This window comes from Besnoitia besnoiti, assembly GCF_002563875.1.
Source record: "Besnoitia besnoiti strain Bb-Ger1 chromosome Unknown contig00007, whole genome shotgun sequence".
Classification (NCBI taxonomy): Eukaryota; Apicomplexa; class Conoidasida; order Eucoccidiorida; family Sarcocystidae; genus Besnoitia; species Besnoitia besnoiti.
In genome coordinates, this window is record NW_021703915.1 from 1988459 (window position 1) to 2010352 (window position 21894).

Here is a 21894-nt window from a genome sequence, read left to right on the forward strand (position 1 = left end):
CGTGGTTTCCCATCGAAACGGTTCAAATACGTTCCCTAAAAAAAATCTACAGTTCTAAGCCGCGGTGCTGTTCCGACCGGTGGGCGAGGCCGGCTTTCCCCTAATAAAGCTACGAAAGCGAAAAGCACATGGCGTTTTCCGCTTGTCTGCAGCTTGAAGACAATATCAGTTCTCTCAGATCTTTCTTCTTCCGCGCTTGGAGCTTGCGTCGCGCCCGACCGCGTCACTACTCTAGAAGGCCGCCGTCCTCGCAGTAAATCGCCGCAGCCTAGTTGACTCGTTTGGCGCTCGTTTTTGTATGTGGGGCCTAGTAAGGCCGAATTTCGAAGAGAGATCGTCACTGGTCGGAGCCTTCCTGACTCATTGCAGAATGGCCTCAACAGCTCGGCGAATTGAGATGGAACGGGAGTGAATGGCTGCGTAAAGCGTTTCTCTGCCTGCATCCTTCCCACGGGGAGGAGTATTTCCGTCCTTCCTGTCGCGCTCCTCGTTCCAGAAGACACACGTGCTGCACTGCAAAGTTCGCAGCTCGCCGAACCAGGCGCCGCCTCCCCGCCCAGCGCCCGGCGCGCTCGTTTCGGCGCCTTCTCGCTGTCTTCCGAGGTCACCTAGAAAACACGGTTCGCAGCGACCCTGCCTCGCAGTCCGCGCGGTGTGCCGGGGGTGTGCTGCGCAGCTGGTCAGCTTCTTCGCAGCGCCGTTTTTTCGCGCGTTTCACTAAAACAGGTGTTCCGCGGATCCTCTGCTTTTCCGCACCAGAGTTTCCCAAACCTTCTACGGTGCTCTTTGGGAAAACAGTACGAAACATCTGCTAACCCCCGACCTGCTCATCCACGCAAATCTCCGGCCTAGCAGCGGTCCGCGCCTAGTATATTAGCCTTCGCGCAGCACGAAAAGATCCGAGTGAGCGAGACACACGCAGTTTTCACTCTCTTCTCGAGACAAGTGCCTCTCTGATCTACACAGGGTCGCGTTTTTCGCGGGTTCTTTTCTGGTGGCTCCCGTTGAAAGGCCTGGAGCTTCAGAATTCGCTGGCTCGAGTCTTCTCTGCCGCTGGTCAGCGGGAGGAGGGAGAACAGCCACAGTGACACCGGTGCTTTCTTCGTCCTTCTGCTCCCATTTTGGGGGGCTTCTTTTCTCTCCACCTCGGCTGCGAAAAGCAGGCTGTCCTCTGTTCGCCTCTTTCGGCAATAAGAGGCCCTCTCGCCGCGGATGCCCGCCCTCTGCTTGCTTGTATTCTCGCCTTGCTTTGCTTGTATTCTCGCCTCGCTAACGTTAGAGGCGCCTCCTCCGCTCCCCGTCGCAAGGCACGAGGCATCCGGCCTGGCGCTTCGCCTCGTCTGCATTCTTTGTCACCAAGGCTGCTTCGCCTTGATTTGTGGGTTTGAGAGGGCGACTATGCGTTTCTCTCTTCCCTGTGACGACTCTCTTCGCGGGCACGGTGCTCTGCCCATCCAACCCCCCAGCTCACGTCTCTTCTTCGTCCACCATGCCGCCTGTGTGTCATTCTCTCTTCTCCGCGCGTTTGGCCTCCTCAGTCGTTCTTTGGCGCGGCGTCTGCGCAGGGTCTGCTCTTTGCTCGTCTCTGCATCGTTCCTAAAATCCCTGTGTGGCGTCGGTGCCTCCGTGGCAAACAGCTCCCCCCTCCTGTCCGTACACACGAACTCTCGCTGGCGCAGTTGTGCCTCGACGCGCACCGGCGCTTTTCTTCGGCCCGCTCGCGCTCGCCTCTCGATTTTCACTCTCCACTCTGCCCTCCTTTCTCGAGGCTCTGTCCCATCGCGTACGCTGCGTGCGGCTGTCGCAGAGCCGTGCGCGCGCCGCTACTTTACTCCTCCTCCCGGCGACTCGCGGGAACAGAGGGTTGACTACTCGTTAGACGACGAGTCGAGTGTCTTGCAGAGCGCCTCACGGATTTTCGTGCAGATCGTGGCAGTTCTCGGGCAGCGTGAGAGGCGCGGCGGGACGCGCAGGGGGTCGCGCGGTCTCAGTCCGTCGAGGAAGGCGCTGCGAGCAGCACCGCGCAGATGGCGGACTGGGCTTCGTCTCGGGGGGCGGGGGCGGCCGATGCCAGCAGCAGCCCCGTGAATGGGATGGGCACTCGCGGGGGGGAGAGCCTTGAGCGCGAGGCGCTGCAGTCGCCCAGCTCGTCTGTCTCGTCCGCCCCCCCCTCTTGCGCGCGGTCTTCTTCTGGCTGCTCCACCCCTGCGGCCTCCGTCTCGCCGCTCTCCGCCCGCCCGGCTGACACACACGAGGGGGGCCTGAGGGGCGGAGACGGGGAGCGGAAGCCGAGCCGAGGGGAGAGAGTGAAGGGGAGCGCCACCTCTGTCTCAACAGAGACCGTGTCCACGGGTTCTTCCTACGCGTCGTGTGTGTCGTCGTCGTCGCCCTCGCCGGGGGGTTCAGATCCTTCCTCGCCCACGTCGCCCTCTCCTCAGCCGTCGTCTGCCTCCGCGGGGACACGCCCGCCCTCTCCTTCTTCCGGGGGCGGAGGAGGAGAGTCGGCGGCGGGGGCCGCCGCCGCCCACGTCCAGCCTGCGAAGCGGCGGAGCTCCCTGTCGCCCTCCTGTGAGGGGGTCGCGTCCTTTCTGTCTGTCTTCTTCGCTCCGTGCCCGTCTTCGCGGCAGGCCCTGAGTCTACTCCTCCAGCTTCTTTCACTCCGCGAAATCGTGACAGGTCTTCTGCCCGCTTCGCCGCTCCTCCTAGCGCCAGTCGCAGAAGTCTTCCGCTCGCTTCACCGCCGCGCGCCGCCGCGCCGGGTCCGACCCGCCCTTTTTGACTGGAGCGCCCACCTGAGGAAGTCGCATGCGGAGGCGACGAGCATGCGTGCCTCCTCGTCGCCTGCCTCTCCCCCGCCGTCAGAGACTCCCACAGTGGTCTTTTGTACTCCCCGGAGTGCAGGCCTTCTTCCTCTATCTCGGCTCACGTTGTCTCCCCAGCATCTCTCGCTGCTGCCTCGCGACTCGCTGCTCAACCTGCTGGCGCCTCCGGCGGGCGACCGGGGCGAGTGCATCTCACTCGTTCTGGGTCGCGGGAAACGAAGAAAAATACAGCCGTTCGGGCACGAAGGCAGCCACGCGCAGCGAGGCGCATGCGCCTGCTCAGCCTCTGGGCGCGACCGACAGCGCACACGCGTCTCCTCCACAAGGTGCGCGTGTCCCGTGGGGTCGGCAGATGCGCTTGCGGCGGAGGCGAGCCTCTGGGAGATCGACTTTTCCTGCTTCTCTGTGAGGCACTGGAAGCGGCTGGGGGAGGAGGGCGACGATGCAGCGGCCGTCTCTGGCGGTCTCCTCTCGCCGCAGCAGGACCCCGAGGGCGGAGACAGGCACAGAGGCGCACAGAAACCGGCGGCGGCGGGCTATTCGTGTGCCTCAGGAGACGCGGCGCGCAGCGGCGGCGGCGAGCCGAGGCCGTGCGAAGGCCTGCAGGCGTCGCGCGGGGGCGACCTAGACGGCGAAGGAGAGGAGACAGGTCGAGGGTCCCCGTCGGGGGCTCGGCGTAGCCTTGCAGAGGACGCGAAAAAGAAGCGCGCGGAGGGAGGGCGCGACGAGGCTGGTTTTCTGTCTCGTTTTGCGGCGACTGGGAAACTCCGTGGGCTGCGGATTTCGTCCTCCGAAGTGAACATGCACGCCGTGAAGGTGCTGCGCGAGGCCATCACGCGGGAGGGGAGTCAGCGTGGCAGAGAAGGCAGTCCGCAGAGAGGCTCTCCAGGGTTCATCGCTTCGGCTTCGCCTTCGACGTGCTCGCCAGCGGCCTCTGTTGCGGCGCCGTCGCGCGCGGCGTCCACGTCTCGCGGGATTGCGGCATTTTCGCTGCATCACTGCGGAGTGAGTATGGGGGGTTTCCACGCCCTGTGCGTGTCGGTGTTGCCACTTTTCGGCGCGAGTTTGCGCGAACTTTCTGTGGTCAACTGCCGGCTGGCGGCTGCGGACATGTCTGCGCTTTCGCTAGCTCTCGTGCGCCTCCCCAGCGTGGAGGTCCTCGACCTCGCCGACAACCTGCTGCGAGACGAAGGCGCGATCACGCTCCTTCTGGCGCTCATCTCATCGCACCGCTTGTTTTCATTCGAGAATGAAAGAGCGCGAAGCGCAGAGCCTGCAGCGCGCGAAGACGCGGCCGACGAGGCTGAGGCATCTTCCGCGGCGCGGGACGGGGGCGAGGCGCGTCGGCAGTCTCGAGCTGCTGCGGCTCCTCTGAGCGAGGAGGCGCTTCCTGTGCAAGCTGCCGCCGCCTCGCCGGGCTCCGCGGCGGGCTGTGAGCTTTTTCCGGGGGGACGTTTTTCCCAGGTCTCGTCGCCGTCGCCGCCGGCGCCGGCAGGTCTGCGGTCGCTGAATTTGAGCGGCAACGAGATCGAGGGCGAGCGGCTCTTCCGCGTGCTGCTCAAGGCGTACGTGGGCGCATGCGCCGCCGACTTGGAAGTCCTCGATCTCGCCAACAACCGGCTTGACGGCGACGTCGTCCTTTGTCTGCGAGACGCCATGGCGCAGCGAAAGCGCGGGCGACAGCTCTTCCAGGCGCAGCAGCAGCAGACGCGCGACGTCCAAGCCGCCACACAGGTCGAGGCCCTCGTCGCCGAGAGAGACTCAACGAAAGATCTCGACGGCGGCGACTTTCCCCCGCCCGAGCCACGAGGCCGCGCGGCACGCGAGGCGGAGAACGGCGAAGGGGCCTGCGGGGGTCTGGCGAGGAGTTTCCCGGTGAAGTGCCGCGAGTCGGCGAGCGAGCGGGAAGCGGACGCGTGGGCTGGGGCGGTTGTCGACTTGCGAGAGAACTTTTGCGGCTGCGAGCGGAGCAGCAGCGGGGAAGCGCTCGGCTCCCACGCGCGGAAACCCGTCGGGTGTCTCGGCGTCGTGGACAACACGCTCCTCTCCTGCGGCGAGCGGCGGAGACCCTCCAAGCGCCTCCACGGGAAGCAGACGGGGGGCGAGTCCGCCGCGCCGAGCCCGCCAGCGGACGAGAGCGACGCGGCAACAGCAAGAGGCGTGCCCCGGGAGGTAAGCGACCATGGAGGCGGGAATCAGAGAGCAGAGCGAGCCCAGCCGGGCGCGGAGACCCAGGCCCTACCGCCTGCGGTGTGGCGCTGCGGATTTCTTATCGACGTCTGTGACTGCCGGCTGCGGGAGAAAGCGCGCCAAGAGGAGGCTGCGCGGCGCTGCCCATGGGTCGGTCGCCGCAGAGAGAAGTCGCTCAAGGAGTACTTTGCGGCCTGGGGGACTGTTCAGAGGGAGCAGTTCCGCGCGCTGCTCGCCGCCGACGCGGTCTTCACCTCGGCGGTGATTGAGGAGTGCGCCGAAGACGACGAGGCCTGCGACCCGTGCGCGGGAGCCGCGCCGCAGGAGTCTGCCTCTCCCGAACCCGAGACCGGCGCGGAGGAGAAGGAGCTGGTCGCGCAGGGCGAACTGCAACTGTTGGAATATGGCGAAGCGCCGCTGCGACGAGGCGACCGCGAGGGCCCTCTCGCGGTCGGGGGGGAGGCAGAAGAAGAAAAACGTCGCGCTCGGAGTGAGGAGGGGGGGAGGCCTCTCTCTGCGGAGCTGACCCGCTGTGCCGCGGGCCTCCCGCGCCCTCCGGCTGAAGCGCCCGCAGAAGGCGGAGAGGAAGCGGCGGTGTGCCTCGTGCCTGACTACGCGTCTGACGGGCTTGCAGCGAGTTCTGACGCCAGCGAGGACGCCGAAGGAGGCGAGAGAAGCCGCTATGCAGGTCCTCGCCCCGCGTCGCGCCCGTCTTCCCCGTGTCTTGCGCCTCCTTCTCCGTTTTCGGCCTTTTCGTCCGCGTCGCGCGTCCCTCTCGTCGCTGCGCGGAGCGTGTCGTGGTCGCGCGAAGACGCGGCGAGGAGTCAGGACCTCCACGGAAAACATGCCGAGGCTGGCAGCGACGCAGATGCGGCGGACGAGGCGGGCGCGGGGGGGGTCGCGATGGGGCGATACGCTTCTTCTTCGTCAGTCTGCAGCGAACAGAGAGCTGGAGAGCGCTCGAGCTGGACGACGCGCGGCGAAGGCGACGAGGAGGGATACAGCAGCAGCGAGGCGAGCGACCCCGAGGGGGAGAGAGGCTACGAAGAAGACGAGGAGGAAGAAGAAGACGGCGACGAGAGGTGCTTCCTTTTCCGCGGACGCAACCAGGGACCCCCCGCCAGCGTCCTGCTGCGCAAAAAATTCAAGCGCCTCCAGCGGCAACTGGCCAGGTCGGCGGGCGACGAGGACGACCCGCGACTCTCGCCGCGCACGCGGCTGCTGCGTCGGCTTATAGACGGAGAAAGGCGGCGGGGCGCAGAGAGCACTGCAGAGGGCGTCGCGGAGAGCAGCGACTGCGCGGAGACCGACGGCGGAAGCGACGAGGACGATACGGCGCGAGTCGCTGCGCGAGGGGGGATGAAGCGAAGGCACGGAAGGCACGCGGAAGCGGAGAGCGAGTCAGAGGCCACCGAGCTGCGCGGAAAATCGGTGAAGCGACGCGACTGTGGAGGCGACGCCGCGACAGACAGCGAGGGCGAGCGGCTGCTGCGCGGCCATTCAAAGGCGGGGAGAGCAGAAGAGGAAAAAGGAGATGACGCAGACGCGGCAACGCGCAGGCCGCTGACGCTGGCCTCTGGCGATGCAGCGGACGAGCTGGCGCCCATGGGAGCGCGCAAGCGCCAGAAGAAGGCAACCGACGACGACGCAGGATACGAGGCGGAACACTGCCGCGAGGCGCCGAGAGAGGCGAGCGGCACCAGAAGGGGCCCAGCTGCAGCGGGCGCCCCAAGCACCCGGGGGGTCGCGTCGAGGAGCGTGGCGGAGGAAGAAGATGAAGACGAGTCGTACAAGGAAGACGAAGAAGACACCGATGAGGACGAGAGCAGTGAAAGCAGCGAACGCAGCGACGGAGAGGAGGATGAAGCTGTGGACGCCGAAGAGTTGGCAGAGCTGCTCATGGAGGCCACGGCAGCCGCCCAAGAGGCGACTTCGAGCGCTTCAACACGAGGAACGAGGGGGAGAGACGACGGGGGCCGGCGGGACCGGCGACGCTGAGGCACTCTCGACACTGCTGGGTCGGGATCGCGAACGCTCAAGTTGGCAAGCACACGACCCCTGGATGCGAGTCTCCACGATATATGGGCCGTGAAAGGTAGGTCAAGCCCCATTGACATCGCGCTGGACTGATCGCGGAGGGATGCGCTTCAAACACCTGCCCTTCCGCTGCCGGCGCGCATTCTTCGCGTTTTCTTTTGTTCGCTGGCCTCTGCGTCCGCGTGGTTTTCTTGAAGGAGGGTCGCTTTGATTTGACCTTATCCCTGTGTGGGAGCGAACTCATCCGTTGTATCTGACGTGGGCGTGGAGGGGCTCCGCGGCCTCGCCGTCTCTGCGGCGAGGCTGCGCGGACGCCCCCTGGTGCAGGCTGGTGGCGTGGTGTATCTGCATTCACTCGGCGTCTTCGCGTTTTGAAGCGCAGCAAGAGTTGTTTCGGCGTGGCTGCCAGCGAACTCCGTTAGCGCGGCCAGCGTGCTTTTCAAGCACTGAAACGCACAGATGGACTCTCCGCGCGCGGCCTGCTCGCCGCCGGCCCCTAGCCCGACTGAATGGTGCGGCAGAGACTTCGCAGAGGTCTACGCTGGCACGGCCTGGGCTGTTCAGGTGTTCGCTTTGCGTGTGTCTCCTTCTGGTGAAAGCCGCGACCCTCGAAAATAAAGCGATCCGCGATTTTCTGCAGCACGCGCTCTAGCCCAGGGAAGAGACATCCCCCCCCTCCCCTCCAGCACCTAGATAGACATTTATATACATACATATATTTATCTTCACACACTTATATATATTTATTTTCTGGCACATCCCTCTCTTTTAGTCGGGAGTTCGATTCTACCAGCACTGCTCATGGGTAGAGCCGCTCGTGGAAAACGGGGGTGAGATTTTGACCTCTAAGCGTGTTCAGAATGCGGAGTGAGTCCGAGCCGCATACGTCCGCACATACACGCGTCTAGGGTCCTGTCCCATCTACACATCCAGAAGCAGGCACATGCGAAGTGCAAAAGTGAAGACACGCGGCAGGAAACGCGTTGATTGGGCATCCTCGCGGTAGGTACCCCCGTCGCTGCGTGCACTCGATAGGTTTCTCGTCGAGTGTCTGGCGGATAGCGGTCGTATCGCGCATGCGCGCTGCTGTGTCCCGCCGGTCACAGACGCGCATGAATTCGTACAGCGAACTGCGCTGACGTTTTGAAATTACTCTTAAAGCTGCATTACATGCCAATAGATACCGTCATGTGCGACATGGAGCGCATCTCGTGCTGCTTCGGCGCGTTCCATGCTTTTTTTCTAGAGTGCGATACAACTGTAAACTCTTCGAGTTGTCAGTCAACACGCGCGAGAGAGTGGAGGGAGCAGCGATGTTCTCGTCTCCGCTGCGTAGCGCTCCCGACGTGCGTGCAGCGCGTCTCGCAGCTAGGGGCCGTCGCCCGGCAGCACTCGCGATGGCCCGAATACGACGACATCTTCGATATCTGGGATTGAAAGAAGGAAGTTCCCCCTCCTTCGCTTTCGACTTTAGTACAAATATGTATTTCTTCGAAGGCAGCTCAGATCGGAAATATATATCATACATATATGTCGGTGGATGCGTCTTTCGAAACCGGTCACACGGAAGGCGGGCGTGCGTCTCTTCTTGGTTTCCCGTTTCCTCTGTCTCTTTGCGTGTTGCCTCTCGTGTTCTTCGCCCTGCCCTCTATCTGACGACGCCAGTGTTTCGTTCTTTCGCCTCGCGGCTCTCCGCAGACTCCTCTTCTGCATCCTTCGCGAGCTTCTTCGGCGCGCCCTCGTTCTCTCCTGCTGCATTCCTCGCAGTGTTTTTTCGATTTTCTGGCCTCTGCATCTACTCGCTGGCTGGCCTCTCGTCGTCCTGCTCGCCTGCGGCGTCTGTGTCCCGGGGTCACTCCCACCCGCCACTGCTGCGGGGGCGTGGAGCTGCGCATGTAGTCGGCCGCGGCGCACAACCAAGGTAAGTCTGCTGAGCGACGCACTTTCTGGCAGCCGCTCTCGCATCGCCTCGTTCTTTTGCGCGCTTCGTCTCCACCGCTTCTTCTTGCCGGGCTTCACGACGTGGGCGCTGCATCCTTTCGACTGACATGACCTCCGCTCACATGTTCCCGGTGCATGTGCGCGCGCCGCAGAGGCAGACTTCTTTCGACTTATCAGAAAAACTGAAAAGAGACGCAGAGGGCGCAGGCGGAACACGTGGAGGCTCGCCGCCAGCGGCCGGGCAGCCAAGCGCGAACTCGAGAGGCGATGCCCAAGCCCCGCGAGCGAGGAGAGGAAGCGCAGCAAACGACGCGCAACGGGCAAGGGGAGGAGATGACTGGCGCGGCGAGAAGCCGCAATGAAGAAGGAGACAGGAGGCACGAACACACTGCTCAGCCGGCCTCTGAAGCCGCACGGCGGACAGAATGAGGCGGACGGAGAATGAAGCCAGAAAATAGAATTAACAGAGGGGCGACTTGGCGAAGGCAATTGCGGGCGAGGACCGATCGCTAGAGCCTCGCGATGACACTGCGAAGCGAGACAAAGCCTTACTGGTAGTCGTAGAAGAGCTCCTCCCCCGGGAGCAAGTCACGCAGAGCGACGATCGCGACGGCGTTGTGAGGCATCCGCACGGACTCGCAGTTCGGCTCGCAGCTGTGGTTAATGTATCTGAGACGAAACAGACGGCGCAGTGGAGTGCTGAAGAGCGACGCGCCACGAGATCGAGATGAGCGACAAGATCGACACAAACGGCGAGAAAACACGCTGCACTGGAGGCTCGCAGAGGCGCTGCATCCGCGCCTCGCGAGGTTGAACCCTCTCCGCAGTTGCTTGCGCCTCTGCGGGGACCCTTCCTCCCCTTCCTCCCCCCCCCTCCCCCCCCAATCTCTGCAGCGTTGCCTTGGAGCTCGTGCGCTCGCGAGGCAAACGGCTGGAGTGCAGCGACTCCCCGCCTGGCGCCCGCCACGCGAGAAGACAGGCGTCCATTGCGTAGTCCATTGCGTAGTCTGTCAGCATGATCGAAAATACCTTGCCAGGTTGCCGCTGTCTGTAGCGTCGATGAACTTGGTCTTCGAGCTCGCGCCGGCGCCGTCTGTCTGGCCCTTCTCGGAGTCCAGCGAGAAAATGTAGCAGTTGCCGTGTTGCCAGTCGTAGCGCGCTTCTCTGAGAAGAAACGCGAGCACACACTCTCCACGCGCGGTGGAGCATCGAGGCCAGTCGCGCAGGCGCAGGGAGCAGCAGAAGATGCTAGAGCGCCTGCGATGCCGATTCAACTCGCTCTCCATGGTCGCTCCCCCGTCTGACGCCCGTCGCACGAGAAACCAGGCGCATTCTACGGTAGATATATATGTGCCTATGCAAATATATATATACACACATATATATATGTATATAGACTTGAGGAAGCAGGAGGAGGGACAGACACCTGCTGAAGGGCGTCAGTGTAGATCTATGAATGCATGTGTGGGCACTCGGCCGGCCGCGCATGAACCTCGCTCGCGGTCGTTGTCTCCCCCAGCGCAGGTGTGCAGGGAAGGAGTCTGTTCACCGTACCGAATTTCTGCCAGACTGGGCTCCTCGCCGTCGACGCCGCCCTTCCGCTGCTTGTAGGCGTAAGCCTGACCAACGTACTCCATGATGACCTCGCCCGCGCGAATCCAGTCGACAGCGAAGACTCCGTAGCTGCAAGGATAGAAACTCGACGCAGAAAACATCCACAAAGAGACACGCAGTCGCGACGCAGCGCCCGCAAGGTCCACGCTCCGAGCGAAAAGCACACTGGCATCCAAGTTGAGACTCCTGGACATATTACTTAGACTTTAACTTCCCGGCTGAACATCCCTTTTCTTTAAAACACACTTCCCTCCGCGTTTGCAGGCCTCTCGTGGCACCGAGTGCGCGTTCCCTGAGCCTGCGCGCGTTAAGCAAGCGGAGACAAAGAGGCACAGAGAGACATGCGACAGCCGCACATTCCCCCCCTTCCCTCCCCGCTCCCCTACCCCCCTGAAAAGCACACATACAGGTATACGTGCATGTCTTCTGCGGGTTCGATTCGCGATGAAAATCCCGCGACAGACGCATATGCGTTGCAGCAGTTCGCAAGAGAGTGCGTGGAGGCGTTGAATGCGTCGTCTCGTCTCTACGCGGGCGGAGCAGACTCACCCGTGGATTCGCGACTTTTGCAGTTTTACGCGCTTGCCTCTGATGGCGAGTTCGTAGCGTGTCCGCCGGCGATCTGGGAAGCGCTCTGGCGGCGGTACCGCAGGCCACTCGACGGCCTCTGCCTCGAGGAAAGCTGAGAAAAAGAAATGGAAAAAAACTGCATGCAGCTCCGCGCACCGCAGACGCAGCGAAAACAGGCGGAGGCCTTGCCACACCGCACTGGCAAAAGCAGAGGAGAGAGGAAGCAAAAAGAGCGAAGAGAACGAAAGGGAGGCAGGTCAGAACGAGAAACGAGCTCTGCTCTCGTGCTCGCCCCGCTTGTTTGGGTCGCGCCTCCACGACAGGCCCACAGAAGAGAACGGCTAGGACCAGGGCAAGAAAAAGCTTCCCTCGGCGCTCCGCTGCTGCAGATGATTCCTGATCTAGGCGGTTGAGGCTGCGTACCTTGCTGGCGCAGCTGCTCCATTCTAGAAACCTCGCGGTTTCGCAGCAGCTGAGAGGCGAGGTTCTGCGGGAGAGTCCCGTCGTGCTGAGGAGACAAGAGACGGCGAGGCCCGGGCCGTGGAGAGACAGCAGAGACAGGAAAGACTGCGGAAGACGGCGAGCTTGAGGGCGCAGAATAATCAAACGAGACATATGTGCAAAGCCGCGCTTAGAACTCCGCACCGAGGCACGCACGCGTCGACAGTGCAGACAACAGCAAGCGCGGGAAAACGCACACACAGAGACAGAAAGCGTATTTCTGGTAGAACAGAGGTAGAAATCCAAACAGAGAGACAGATGGATACAGATATAGATACATAGATAGAGATAGAGATAGAGAGAGTATGCACACGCTGCAGTCTCGATGAACGGGACGCGGCAGCTGCAAAGGACCCGACAGCCGCCTCAGCCAAGCGACTCCAGAAGGAACTCTCTGCGAACGAAACAAGTCAAGCAAGAGGCCTGTGAGAATCTCACGTTGTCTCATGGCCTTGCTGTTCGGCTTTGCAGCTCGCGGTCGCTACCTCCCCTTTCTGTATGGGGTCTGGCCTTTGCGCGCGCCTGCGCGAAGTCTGTCAGGCGCGCGTCCTTCTATTTCTACTTCCTCACTGAACGCACCGAAACAGATTGTCCCCCCCCCTCAAACGCAGCCTCGCGTTTCCTCCTCAGCCGCGTGCTAACAGTATGCACGAAACTATGAAACGAATGCAAACTCGACGCCTGGCGGCCTTACATTGAGAAGGAAGCCTCGGAAGAGTTTTCTGGGCGGCGGCATGGTGCTGAGACACTGCGGCGCGGCGCCCACGATGTGCGCGGCGTCACCTCCGCCTGTGTCCCCTTCGGGCTCGTCTTCTTCGCCCGTTTTTTCAACGGCGCCTGCGCTCCCAACTCTTGATCCCTCGCTGGCGCTCTCCGCTCCGCGCCTGGCGCCTCGCCTTCCGCGCCCTCCGCGCCTGCCGCGGCCTCGCCCTGCCCGCCCCGCCGCGGCCGCCGGCGCGGAAGGCCCCTCGGACGCGTTGAGCCGTCGCGCCGCGATCTCGGCATCGGGCGGCGGAGACGGCACCAGCCATGACGGGATTGAGTGCTTGCGATAAAGCAACGCGCTCTGCCGCACGTGGAAGTACGGATCCACGAGCGACGCCGCCCCCTGCAGCGACTCGACGAGGACGAAGCTGCGCCGCGGGGGGCGCGGCGCCTCCACGCGCAGCAGCCTCTCGACCGCCAGACGCCGCGGCGGCGACGGCGACCGCCAAGACGGCGGTGGCGCGCCTGAAGGTGCCGACGAGGAAGGTGAAGAGGCTGGAGGAAGCGACGAAGGAGAAGGAGGAAGAAGAGACGGAGACAGAGGACGGGTGAGAAAGGCCGGCGACGTTGAGGAAGCAGACAGAAGCGAGGCCCTCCAGGCCGCCCCGTGGAGGCGCAGGAAGAGCTCAGCGAAAAGAGGATCGCGTTCTTCTCCGCTCTGTCTCGCGGCCTCTGCAGTGGGCCCTCCTGTCCAGCTCGGCGGAAAGGGGGCGCGGCTCGCAGGGGCCCGCACGCCCTCAGAGCCTGTCGGGGACTCGGCTGGCGACGCGCCCGAGGCCGAGGGCGAGGGCGAGGCGGCTCGGAGTGGGTCCCCTTCCGAAGCGCCCGACGTCGGCGCGCCGGCAGCCGGCGCCGAATGGAAGAGCCGATGCGCAATCCAGGTCGCGTCTCGCGCCACCTGCGAGTCCTCAGGCCCTCGGATCCCGCCGTGGGCGCCTGGCGCCTGCGCCTCGCTTCTTCGCTCGCTGGCGGCCTCCTCCGCGGCCGCCTCCCCGCCGCCCCCGTCCCCGGGGCCGGGGGCGCTCTGGGGGCCCCCCGGGCCCGCGGCAGTCCAGGCCGCCGGCTCGCGTCTGCCTTGGTCTCCGTCGGTCTGAGGGCTCTCCTTCGCTGCCTCTTCCTCTCGACAGAAGACGCACAACCTGCGGGAAAGCAGCTCTGCGGCCGCTCCGCGGAGGCGACCTTCGCGCGAGGCGGCAGAGCCGGAGGACGGCGAAGATGCGGAAGGCGCGGACGCCTCTCCGCGTGTCTCTCGCTCGCCGGTTCCCGCCTCGCCTTCCGCCGCCTGTTCATCCAGGCGGAGGTTTGGGCGGCAGCGAGGCGCCCGAAGTCGCAGAGAAAGGGACTCGAGGGCGCGATCGAGACGGCGCCGGACTCTGCACGCACAAGGCGACGCGAGGAGTGTGTGGAGGCGGCATTGAGTCGCGCGAGGAAGCGGCGGCGCTGTCCCCGCTCCGCGGAGAGTCTTTAGATCGCTGACTCGCTCGGCTGCTGCCGCGTGGACTTCGACTGCGTCGCCCTCGTTTTCCTCCTCCTCTTCGAGGTCCCCGCGCGTCCCTCGCGCGTCGCTCGCGCCCTCTGTCTGCTTCAAATTCAAATCCTCTCCCCCCCCTCCTGCCTCCTCAGGCGTTCGCTGTTGTTCATCTTCCACGGGGCCCTCCGCCCTGGCTGCCACGGAGCCGCGTCTCCCACACAGTTCTGCAGGAGCGCCGTCTGGCGTCGCTTCCGCTCGCACCACTTCCTCTCGCGTCTCTACTTCGTGCTTCGTCTTCAACAAGGCACCGAGGTTGGGATGTGTCTCTTCTGCGTGAAGCGAGGCTCTGTGGCTCTCTGCGAGGCCTGGTGACCGCTCTCTGTTGGCTGCCTCCGCGTGGGCGTTTTCCGCTACTTCTGCAGTAAGTTTTGCTGGGCTGCGCGTCGCCTCCGCCTCTGCCGGCGCTGAGGCGGAGGCGGTCTCGAGGGAGGCGCTGAGCGGCTGAGTCGCACCTGGGCTCGAATGCGCCGCGGGAAAGGGAACGAAGAGATCGAAGGCGCCTTCGTCGGTGAGCAGAATTTCGGCGAGCATCTCTGCAGTCTGCGCAGTGACGTCTGGAGGCGCACGCAGGAAGAAGAATTTGTTTCCGCGGTCGCAGCGCCGCAGCTGCTCAATTGTGTACCAGTCCTCAGGCGCCACGACACTCTCGCCGGCCTCGGCGGCGCCCTCGTCGCCGCCCTCGCCGCCGCTCACCTCCGCTCCCGCAACAGCCGTCGGGCGCGGACACGCGGAGGGCGCGCACGCCCGCTCGGCCTGCACGACTGCGCGCCAAGGGAAGAGTTGCTTCGCGGCGCTTGTGATGTGACGACAGAGGTCGCATGCGTCCTCGCAGCAGAGACATTCGGTCCGCGCCTCCTCCGTCTCCTCGTTTCCTCCTCGCATGCGGCCCTTGGCCGCCTGCGCAGGCTTGCTGGCCTCCTCGACGCGCAGCCTCTCCGCATCGCTCGCCAGCAGCGCGTGCAAACGATGCGGCGCCGCGATGAGCCGAATGACCTCGCGCAGCGTCGGTGGGCGGATATCCGCAAACGAAGAAGACGAGGAGGAAGAGAAAGAGGAAGAGGGAGAGGAGGAAGACGTTTTAGAGAACAGAGAGGCAGACGACGATGAAAGGAGAGGGTGAGCCGCGGGCGCGCCTGGCGGCGAGGCAGCCTCCTCCTGCGATCCAGGTGTGTTTGTTGTCGCTTGATTCGGTTCAGACGCCTTCATGCGCGGGACCGGCAGGGCGCGCTGCGGGTCGTCCTCCGCTGCGGAAGAGAGTTTTCTCCCCGCGGCCTCCTCGCCTTTGCATGCGCTCTTCGCCCCCTCCAGGTGCGCGTCCTCAGGCTCGCGTGCCGTCTCGGGTTTTGTCTGCGTCTCCTCCCCCATCTCGGCCTTCACACGTGCGGCAGCCCGTCGGATCTCGCTCGGCTTCAAGGCGGCCGCGGCTGCCTCACTGCTGCTTCGTTCGCCTTCGCCCTCGCGGTGGTCGCGCTCTCGAGAGGCTGCAGCCGCAGGTGAAGCGCCGGCGGCGCACGGGGCCGACGCACGGGGCGGGGGCGGAGCTACGGCCGCGCGCGAGGCAGGAGGCGAGGCCGCGCTTCCAGACATCGTGGGGCTGCTGTCCCAGCAGAGGACCGAGGGAGCGATTTCTTCAGGGTCAGAGGTCTTTTGCGGAGCCAGTCGCTGTCTCTTCCGCTCTCCTGGCGGCCCCTCCCAGCGCGCGCGCCCCGGCGCCGCGCGTCGCGGCTTCACCCCCAGGGACGGCGAAGAAGCGCAGAGAGGCGAGGCCGAGGAGCAGGAGGAGGAGGAGCTGTCAACGCTGGGTCGCGTCGAAGCGCGCTGAGGTGTGGGAGGCGAGGAGGAGGCAGACACTGTGACGAAGCCGGGCATCCAGACCTTGCTTTCCGCTACCTCTTGCGCAGTCTCATTCGTCTGTTGTTCTGCCTGAGCGCGCTCGTCGCCCGCGCGCGTCGTGCCCTCTGCTGCCAGGTCCTCCGCGGCGCCCACAGTTTGCACTTTTCTTCTCTTGGTCTGCAGCAAGCTCGGTCTCCTGTTTCCCCGCTCTCCCCCCCTTTCGCCGGCGGCGCTGCGGCAGGCGACGCTCGCTACTTCCGTCTCCGCGCCCAGTCTCCGCTCGCCGGCCCCTGCGGCTCCACTGCTATCGCGAGCGCCGCGCGACGCCGAAGACGCACAACGACAAGGTGGAGACGCAGGCGACGCAGCGGCGAGGCCCGCGGGGGGCGGGCACAAAGAGCCAGCGACAGCGAAGGGACGCGCAGACGACGGATGCGACGTAGAGGGCAGGGGCGACGGCAAAGCCGACGGAGGAGGAAACGCAGTCAAGCCTCCGCGCGTGGAGTCGCTAAGCAGCTGAAGAGACACGGGGCGGGGCGGAAGGCAAGAGAAGGTGCTTACAGGGGGGTAGGCGCTGTCATGCTTCCCTGCGTCGCCTTCCGGAAGTGCAGTCGGCGCGCAGACAGCAGAAGAAGCGAACGAATGGTCAGGCGGAAGTGCATACGACGGAAGATCGAGGGGAGCTGCACCGGGAGAGGCAGCGAGCGGCAAGCGCGGCGGCGCCAGAGTGAGAGAAGGCGCCTGCACAAGGCTTCCTTGCGGAGCAGTGCGCGAGCGCGGAGGAGACGGGGAAGAAGACGAAGATGACGGAGACGAAGAGTACGCCGAGGACGGAGAGGAGGACGATGAAGACGAATCCGACGAGAGCGAAGACGATGACGGTGACGAAGGCGGTGAGGAAGACGGCGAAGAAGACGGTGAGCAGGGCGGCGAAGAAGACGGTGAGGAGGGCGGCGAAGACGACGGTGAGGAAGACGATGATGACGGTGAGGGAGACGATGATGACGGTGAGCAAGACGATGATGACGGTGAGCAAGACGATGATGACGGGGTGGAGTCTGACGTCTGCAGCGCCATGGTTGAGGAAGTAACATGACAAACGACTCCGCTGCCAGAGTCTCAAAGGTGCGCAGACCGCCGGTCACGAAAAACTAAATAAAGGTGCGTACAGATCTCAGTCTCCACTGTACATCCACTTCGCTGAGTTGTACATACAGCCGATGAATTCGGTCGGTTAAGCACTTGGCACCAGCATTATGCATGTGCAGTCTTTCTTCCTCCAGTCGCCACAGCTCTCGTTCCAGAATGGCCGGAGGCACGCGTAAACTCGGAACGGTTTCCAGCCTCTACGCCAGCTCTCCGGTCCCGCGGCAGTGCGTGAAGGATGACTTTGTGAATATTTAACAGCGCCTAGAAGCCGTTCGGGGTAAAAAGCACGAGAGTGACATATACACGCAGATGGGCTCTACGCATGTATCGGCGGCGAGGCACCGCAGACTGGAACGTTCGGATAGCTCTCTGCGTGCAGTCTTTTCTGCACTCGCAGCTCTGGAAGCCTGACTCTGGGTATGTATCTCGCGCTCAGTGTCCATCGCGGCACGGACGCACACGTGGAGCTGTGAAGACGCAGGCGGTCTTTGAGAAGGGGCCGTCGACGCTCCCGCAGGCCCTTTTCGGCGCCATGCGCACGATGCAGCGAAGCCGTGCGTAGATTATCAATATATCAAGGGTAGGCGTCTTCGGTGCACGAATGACGCCCGAGTCTCTCACAAGACAAAACCGTAAATATCGAGGGCTAAACTCCCGCGTGGACGTGAGGATGCCATCCCACGTGCTGGCGGCCTGCAGATGCTAAGGTGCAGAACGGGAGAGGTCGAGGTCTCATGAGGAAAACGAAAAACTGAGAGTCACACAAAGAGGACGAACGACTGGGAAGAACGTCACCCAGACCGGAAAGGAGAAGCTGGCAACGGGGCGAGGTGACCGTGAGGAGAGAGACAGAGGCGGAGGGGGCAGGGCCTCGCGACGCACCAAGTCCGCAGCGGAAGAGAGTCCACAGCACGGATAGAAACCTCCTCTCGCATGTATGAATGCTGGGAAAGAGCGGAGACCTGCCGCATCCAGGCAGAGAAAAAGGAATTGCCGGCAAGTCTCGGTGTGCGCGAAGTCGAGACCTCCCAGTGAAGCGAGCTGCGCGGCAGAAGGAACGAAGAAACAGAGGGGAAAAGGAGCAGAAGAAAAGAGACCGTTGCGCCTTTAAGAGAGAGCGAACACTCGACCTCTCAGCAGGAAGAAAGCGTCCTGTGCGTTATCGAGCTTTCAAAATCAGCTCTGAAGCCTCGCGTTGTCGCGTGAACTGCATGCGTCAAAACGCGTAAGCGAGCACGCGTGCGTGAGGCCGCCGCGGCTCTCGTCGCCTTTGGCGCTTCGATTTTCTCTTTGCCCCGGGTTAGAGAGAGACAAGAAGAAGAGAGAGGAAAAAAGCCTAGAGCATGTGACCGGAAGCTCTCTCTCCTTCGCTGGCGATTGCCAGCGCCGCGCCGCAGGGAATTCCCTGCGGAGGGGCGTGTCTTGTGAGCAGTGACCCCAGCGGACTTCAAAGGGCCTGCAGGCAGATCGTGGAAACCTGTAGAAACTCTCCCTGCACGTCACCTCCTCGGCAGAAGGGTGACCATCACGCCAACTGTTGACTCTCCGTCTTGAGTCCCGCAGTATTTCCCGTTTTCGAGTGACTGAGGCGAGGCGTATCTCTTCTTGCTCGCGCAGAGCCTGAAACAGATGCCTACGTGTCACTTCATTCATGTTTCTCCTTGCGGCAGACTCTCATCATGTGCCTGTGCGCGGTGCTGGGTCCTCGCTAATCAAGCGCGCAAGAATATCTCAACAGAATCCCCACGACGATCCCGTATATGTGCAAACGTATATGTATATATACATACATCTGTACATATATATATATATATATATATATATATCTATGTATATGTATATGCGTTTATATATCTCGTATGTGGATGGGCTCTTCTCTCTTCCTGTAGTTAGCAACGAGCCTCACGTGCGGGCTGAAATCTACTTTCCTGAATCCTTTACGCCTAAACGAGGGGAGGCGGTGATGCAAAATGTGCAGTGTGCGCGGGCCGCCAGATCTTTCAGCACTCTCGCAGCCTGCCCCCCCCCCCCGCCCCCCGCTGGGCGGTGTGCGGTTCTGGTCGCGCTGCAGGCTTTGACGGTTTTCTCCGCGTAGAAGGACCTGCGGCGGCAGCGGAGACGGAAAGAGCGAGGCCCTGCCACGTAGCAGAATCAGCATTCCTCGGGGCTGTCGCTGTGGGGTGTAAGTCCGAGAAAGTCCGCAAAACGTCAAGACTACCCTCAGACACACGCAAAGGCGTACGACGGCATGGGCGCGCGCGCCTGCAGCCGCATCGGCGCTTACATAGAAATGTATATATTGGGCATGCAGGAGGAGTGTACGTACACGCACATGCACGCGTGTCTGGAGGTGTATCTTGTGAAAAAAAAAACGAGTCACACCCCTCGCGCGTTCGACATACGAAGACGCAGACTCTACCTTCTCGGCCTCCAACTTGACCACACGCAAAAAACAGACGAAAACAGACGCAGGCAGAGAGACACGAAGAGATATCTGGATGTATCGCGATATGTGGATACATCGAAGTATCTGCGTGTATAGCTGTCACTGCACAGCATCACCCCCGCCTGCAGCACGCGCGTCTCTTGTGAGTCCCGAAGAAAGGAGGAGCAGAGGCCTCTCCGCTGGACCGCGATGTGATGCAATGCGCACGAGTCACGTTGCATCGTGTGTTCATTCCATTCTGAAAAACCAAGCCAAGATGCAAAAAGCCGCAATCACGTCGTTTCTTTCATTGAGCTGTAGCGATACAAATCAGCAAAAGACGGGGACGTGCGCACCGAGCTTCTCTCGCGCACTCGCATGCGCCGCCCCGCACCAGAAAATGTCGCAAATCCTCTTCTCCCCGCTCTCTCGCACCCGCCTCTGCGCCGCAGCATCGTTTTCCGCTCGCCTCGATCTTGCCACACACATGCATCCGAGCGACAAGAATACGTGTAAATGTATGCGTGCATCTTTCTGCAGCGCCGCCCTACGCAGACGCGCCAGCGTAGCTGCTGCTGAATAGCAACTCCCCCTTCCCGCCCCCCCCCCCCCCCCCCCCCCGCCCGTCGTGGAGAGTTGACACGGCGGGTGCGGCTCTACCGCGAAGAGCGCAGGCCGTACAGAAGGCCAACGGAGAGGCCTGCAGTGGACGGCAGACCCTGCGCCATCATGCGCATGAAGGAGTTCTTGATGATGGCAATGTCCTCCTGATCGAATTTGCCGTCGCCGTTAACGTCCAGCGGCTTCTTCAGATCCGCCTCCACCTGCTTCCAGTTCACTTTGATGTAGCCGTAGTGGTTTAGAGTCTGCATCCAACGCACGCAATCAAAACAAGCTAGCCAGCAATCATGCACACGCAGCGACCCCCGCGAAAAGACGAGAAAAATGAAGGACACTTATACGCGTGCGTGAGCGTCCGAGTCAAATGCACGGTCCCGAGGTTTCCAAAAGACAGACTCAGGGTGCAGCGAGCAATGGTCGCCATGCAGAATATATGTGCATCGGCAAATGGGGAGGGGACTCCGGCGGAGGTCTCTGGGCTGTCCCCGAGAGATTCGCCCGACAGACACGCGAGGCGAATCTAGTGCGGCAGCCGTAATGCAGAAATCTACTCGAATGCATGCAGAGACGAGTCCAAATGGACAGGAAAACGCAGCTGTAGCAGGCACGCGCGCGAGTAAGAGGTCACATTTACATGCGCACACGTGGGGCGTCTCCTGTCTAGTAGTGAAAATCGAAACAGGTGGTGTACATGACGGAGTTTTCTGCCGGAAATCTAGCGGTTGGCGTGGTGAGAGAGTCCGCGGCGCACCTGGAGGGAGATGAACCCGATTCCGCAAAGGAGGGCGCCGAATCTGAGGGCGCGGTTCATGGCGTAGCCTGCGCAGTATCCAAAGATGAGCCCGGTGCTGATTTCGTCTGTGTAGAGGATGCTAGATCCCAGGTATCTGCTGTTGAGTTGCATCCAGTCTGCAACGGAGGAGACGTTCTGGCAGGCGAGCGCGTACGCCGAGAGGTTTGCTGACACGCGGTTAAAGAAGCTCTCCTCAGAGCGTTCCGCCAGCGGCAAGGCCTCAGCCCGGCCGGGGGAGGTGGCCTCCAGCGCGGAGTTCGACGCGGACATGGTGGTTTTGTCTGGAAAAACGCGGGGAGCAAGTCGGGAGCTGCGAACTGAGCAGCGCGGGCCAGTGCGGCAAAGCCAAGGCAAAACAGGCGAAGAAAACTCCGAAAAACGCGGTCCAACGCGACAGGAAACCTCGCGCGACACTTACCGCCGGCGCTATGGAGTGTATGGACACTGGAGAGGAGCGTTTCCGCGAAAACTTTCGAAAAAAACAAAGCGTCAAGGCAGTAAAAAAGGGGGACAGCCCAAAGATATGGACCGAAAAAGAAGAAGGAAACAAGGATGGAGAACGAAATCAATGATGAGCGTGCGGTGCGCAGAGCACACAACTCTCGGATCTCAGGGCACGTCGCGCAGATGCGCACGCGGAACAGACCGAGAGGGCAAAAGACCGCCGATTCCAAGGCGTGAACCAGATGCAAAAGGGTCGCCAAGAATGTTTTCCCGCAGTTTTTCGATGTTTGTGATCTGCTTGTCGCTTTCTTCAGGGTCTGCTCTTGTGAAGGACCGCATAAAAAAAAGGGCAGTCGCCCAGCCTTTCCGCACTGCTGCATGCCCACGCGCCGCAGGCGCCCCTCCACCCGCGAAGCCGACGCAGTCTTGCAGAGGCGCCTCGCGGAGGAAATTCGTTCTCTGCGATGCAGGCGCAGCTGCCTCGGCGAACGGCCACAGCAGTTTCACGAGAGAGGAGCCCGATTGTCTTCTTTGCATGCGCAGCGCGCAAACCCTCTGAGGCAGCAAATTGGCGAAGCTGGCATACACCAGCACACGCAATAAAGTGCTGCGATGAGGGCACGTATATAGGGCCAGTCGACTAGGGAAGTACGTGAAA

The 21894-nt window shown here is 62.5% G+C and overlaps 3 protein-coding genes across 3 annotated transcripts; 1 reads left to right on the top strand and 2 right to left on the bottom strand.

The window, feature by feature from the left end:
- Window positions 1-2027: 2027 nt before the first annotated feature.
- BESB_072960 (uncharacterized protein) lies at window positions 2028-7010 on the top strand (the record flags this gene model as incomplete). Its single annotated transcript, XM_029365669.1, has 1 exon — window positions 2028-7010. One exon carries the CDS (start codon window positions 2028-2030, stop codon window positions 7008-7010), a length of 4983 nt encoding a protein of 1660 aa, XP_029218153.1.
- Window positions 7011-9538: 2528 nt separating this feature from the next.
- Window positions 9539-16881, bottom strand: BESB_072970 (putative histone lysine methyltransferase, SET; the record flags this gene model as incomplete). Its single annotated transcript, XM_029365670.1, has 6 exons — window positions 9539-9659; window positions 10020-10154; window positions 10545-10673; window positions 11154-11286; window positions 11598-11682; window positions 12370-16881. 6 exons carry the CDS (start codon window positions 16879-16881, stop codon window positions 9539-9541), a joined length of 5115 nt encoding a protein of 1704 aa, XP_029218154.1.
- A 3153-nt stretch (window positions 16882-20034) lies between these two features.
- BESB_072980 (FUN14 family protein) lies at window positions 20035-21062 on the bottom strand (the record flags this gene model as incomplete). The annotated part of the gene is made up of 2 exons (XM_029365671.1): window positions 20035-20244; window positions 20751-21062. 2 exons carry the CDS (start codon window positions 21060-21062, stop codon window positions 20035-20037), a joined length of 522 nt encoding a protein of 173 aa, XP_029218155.1.
- Window positions 21063-21894: the final 832 nt, after the last annotated feature.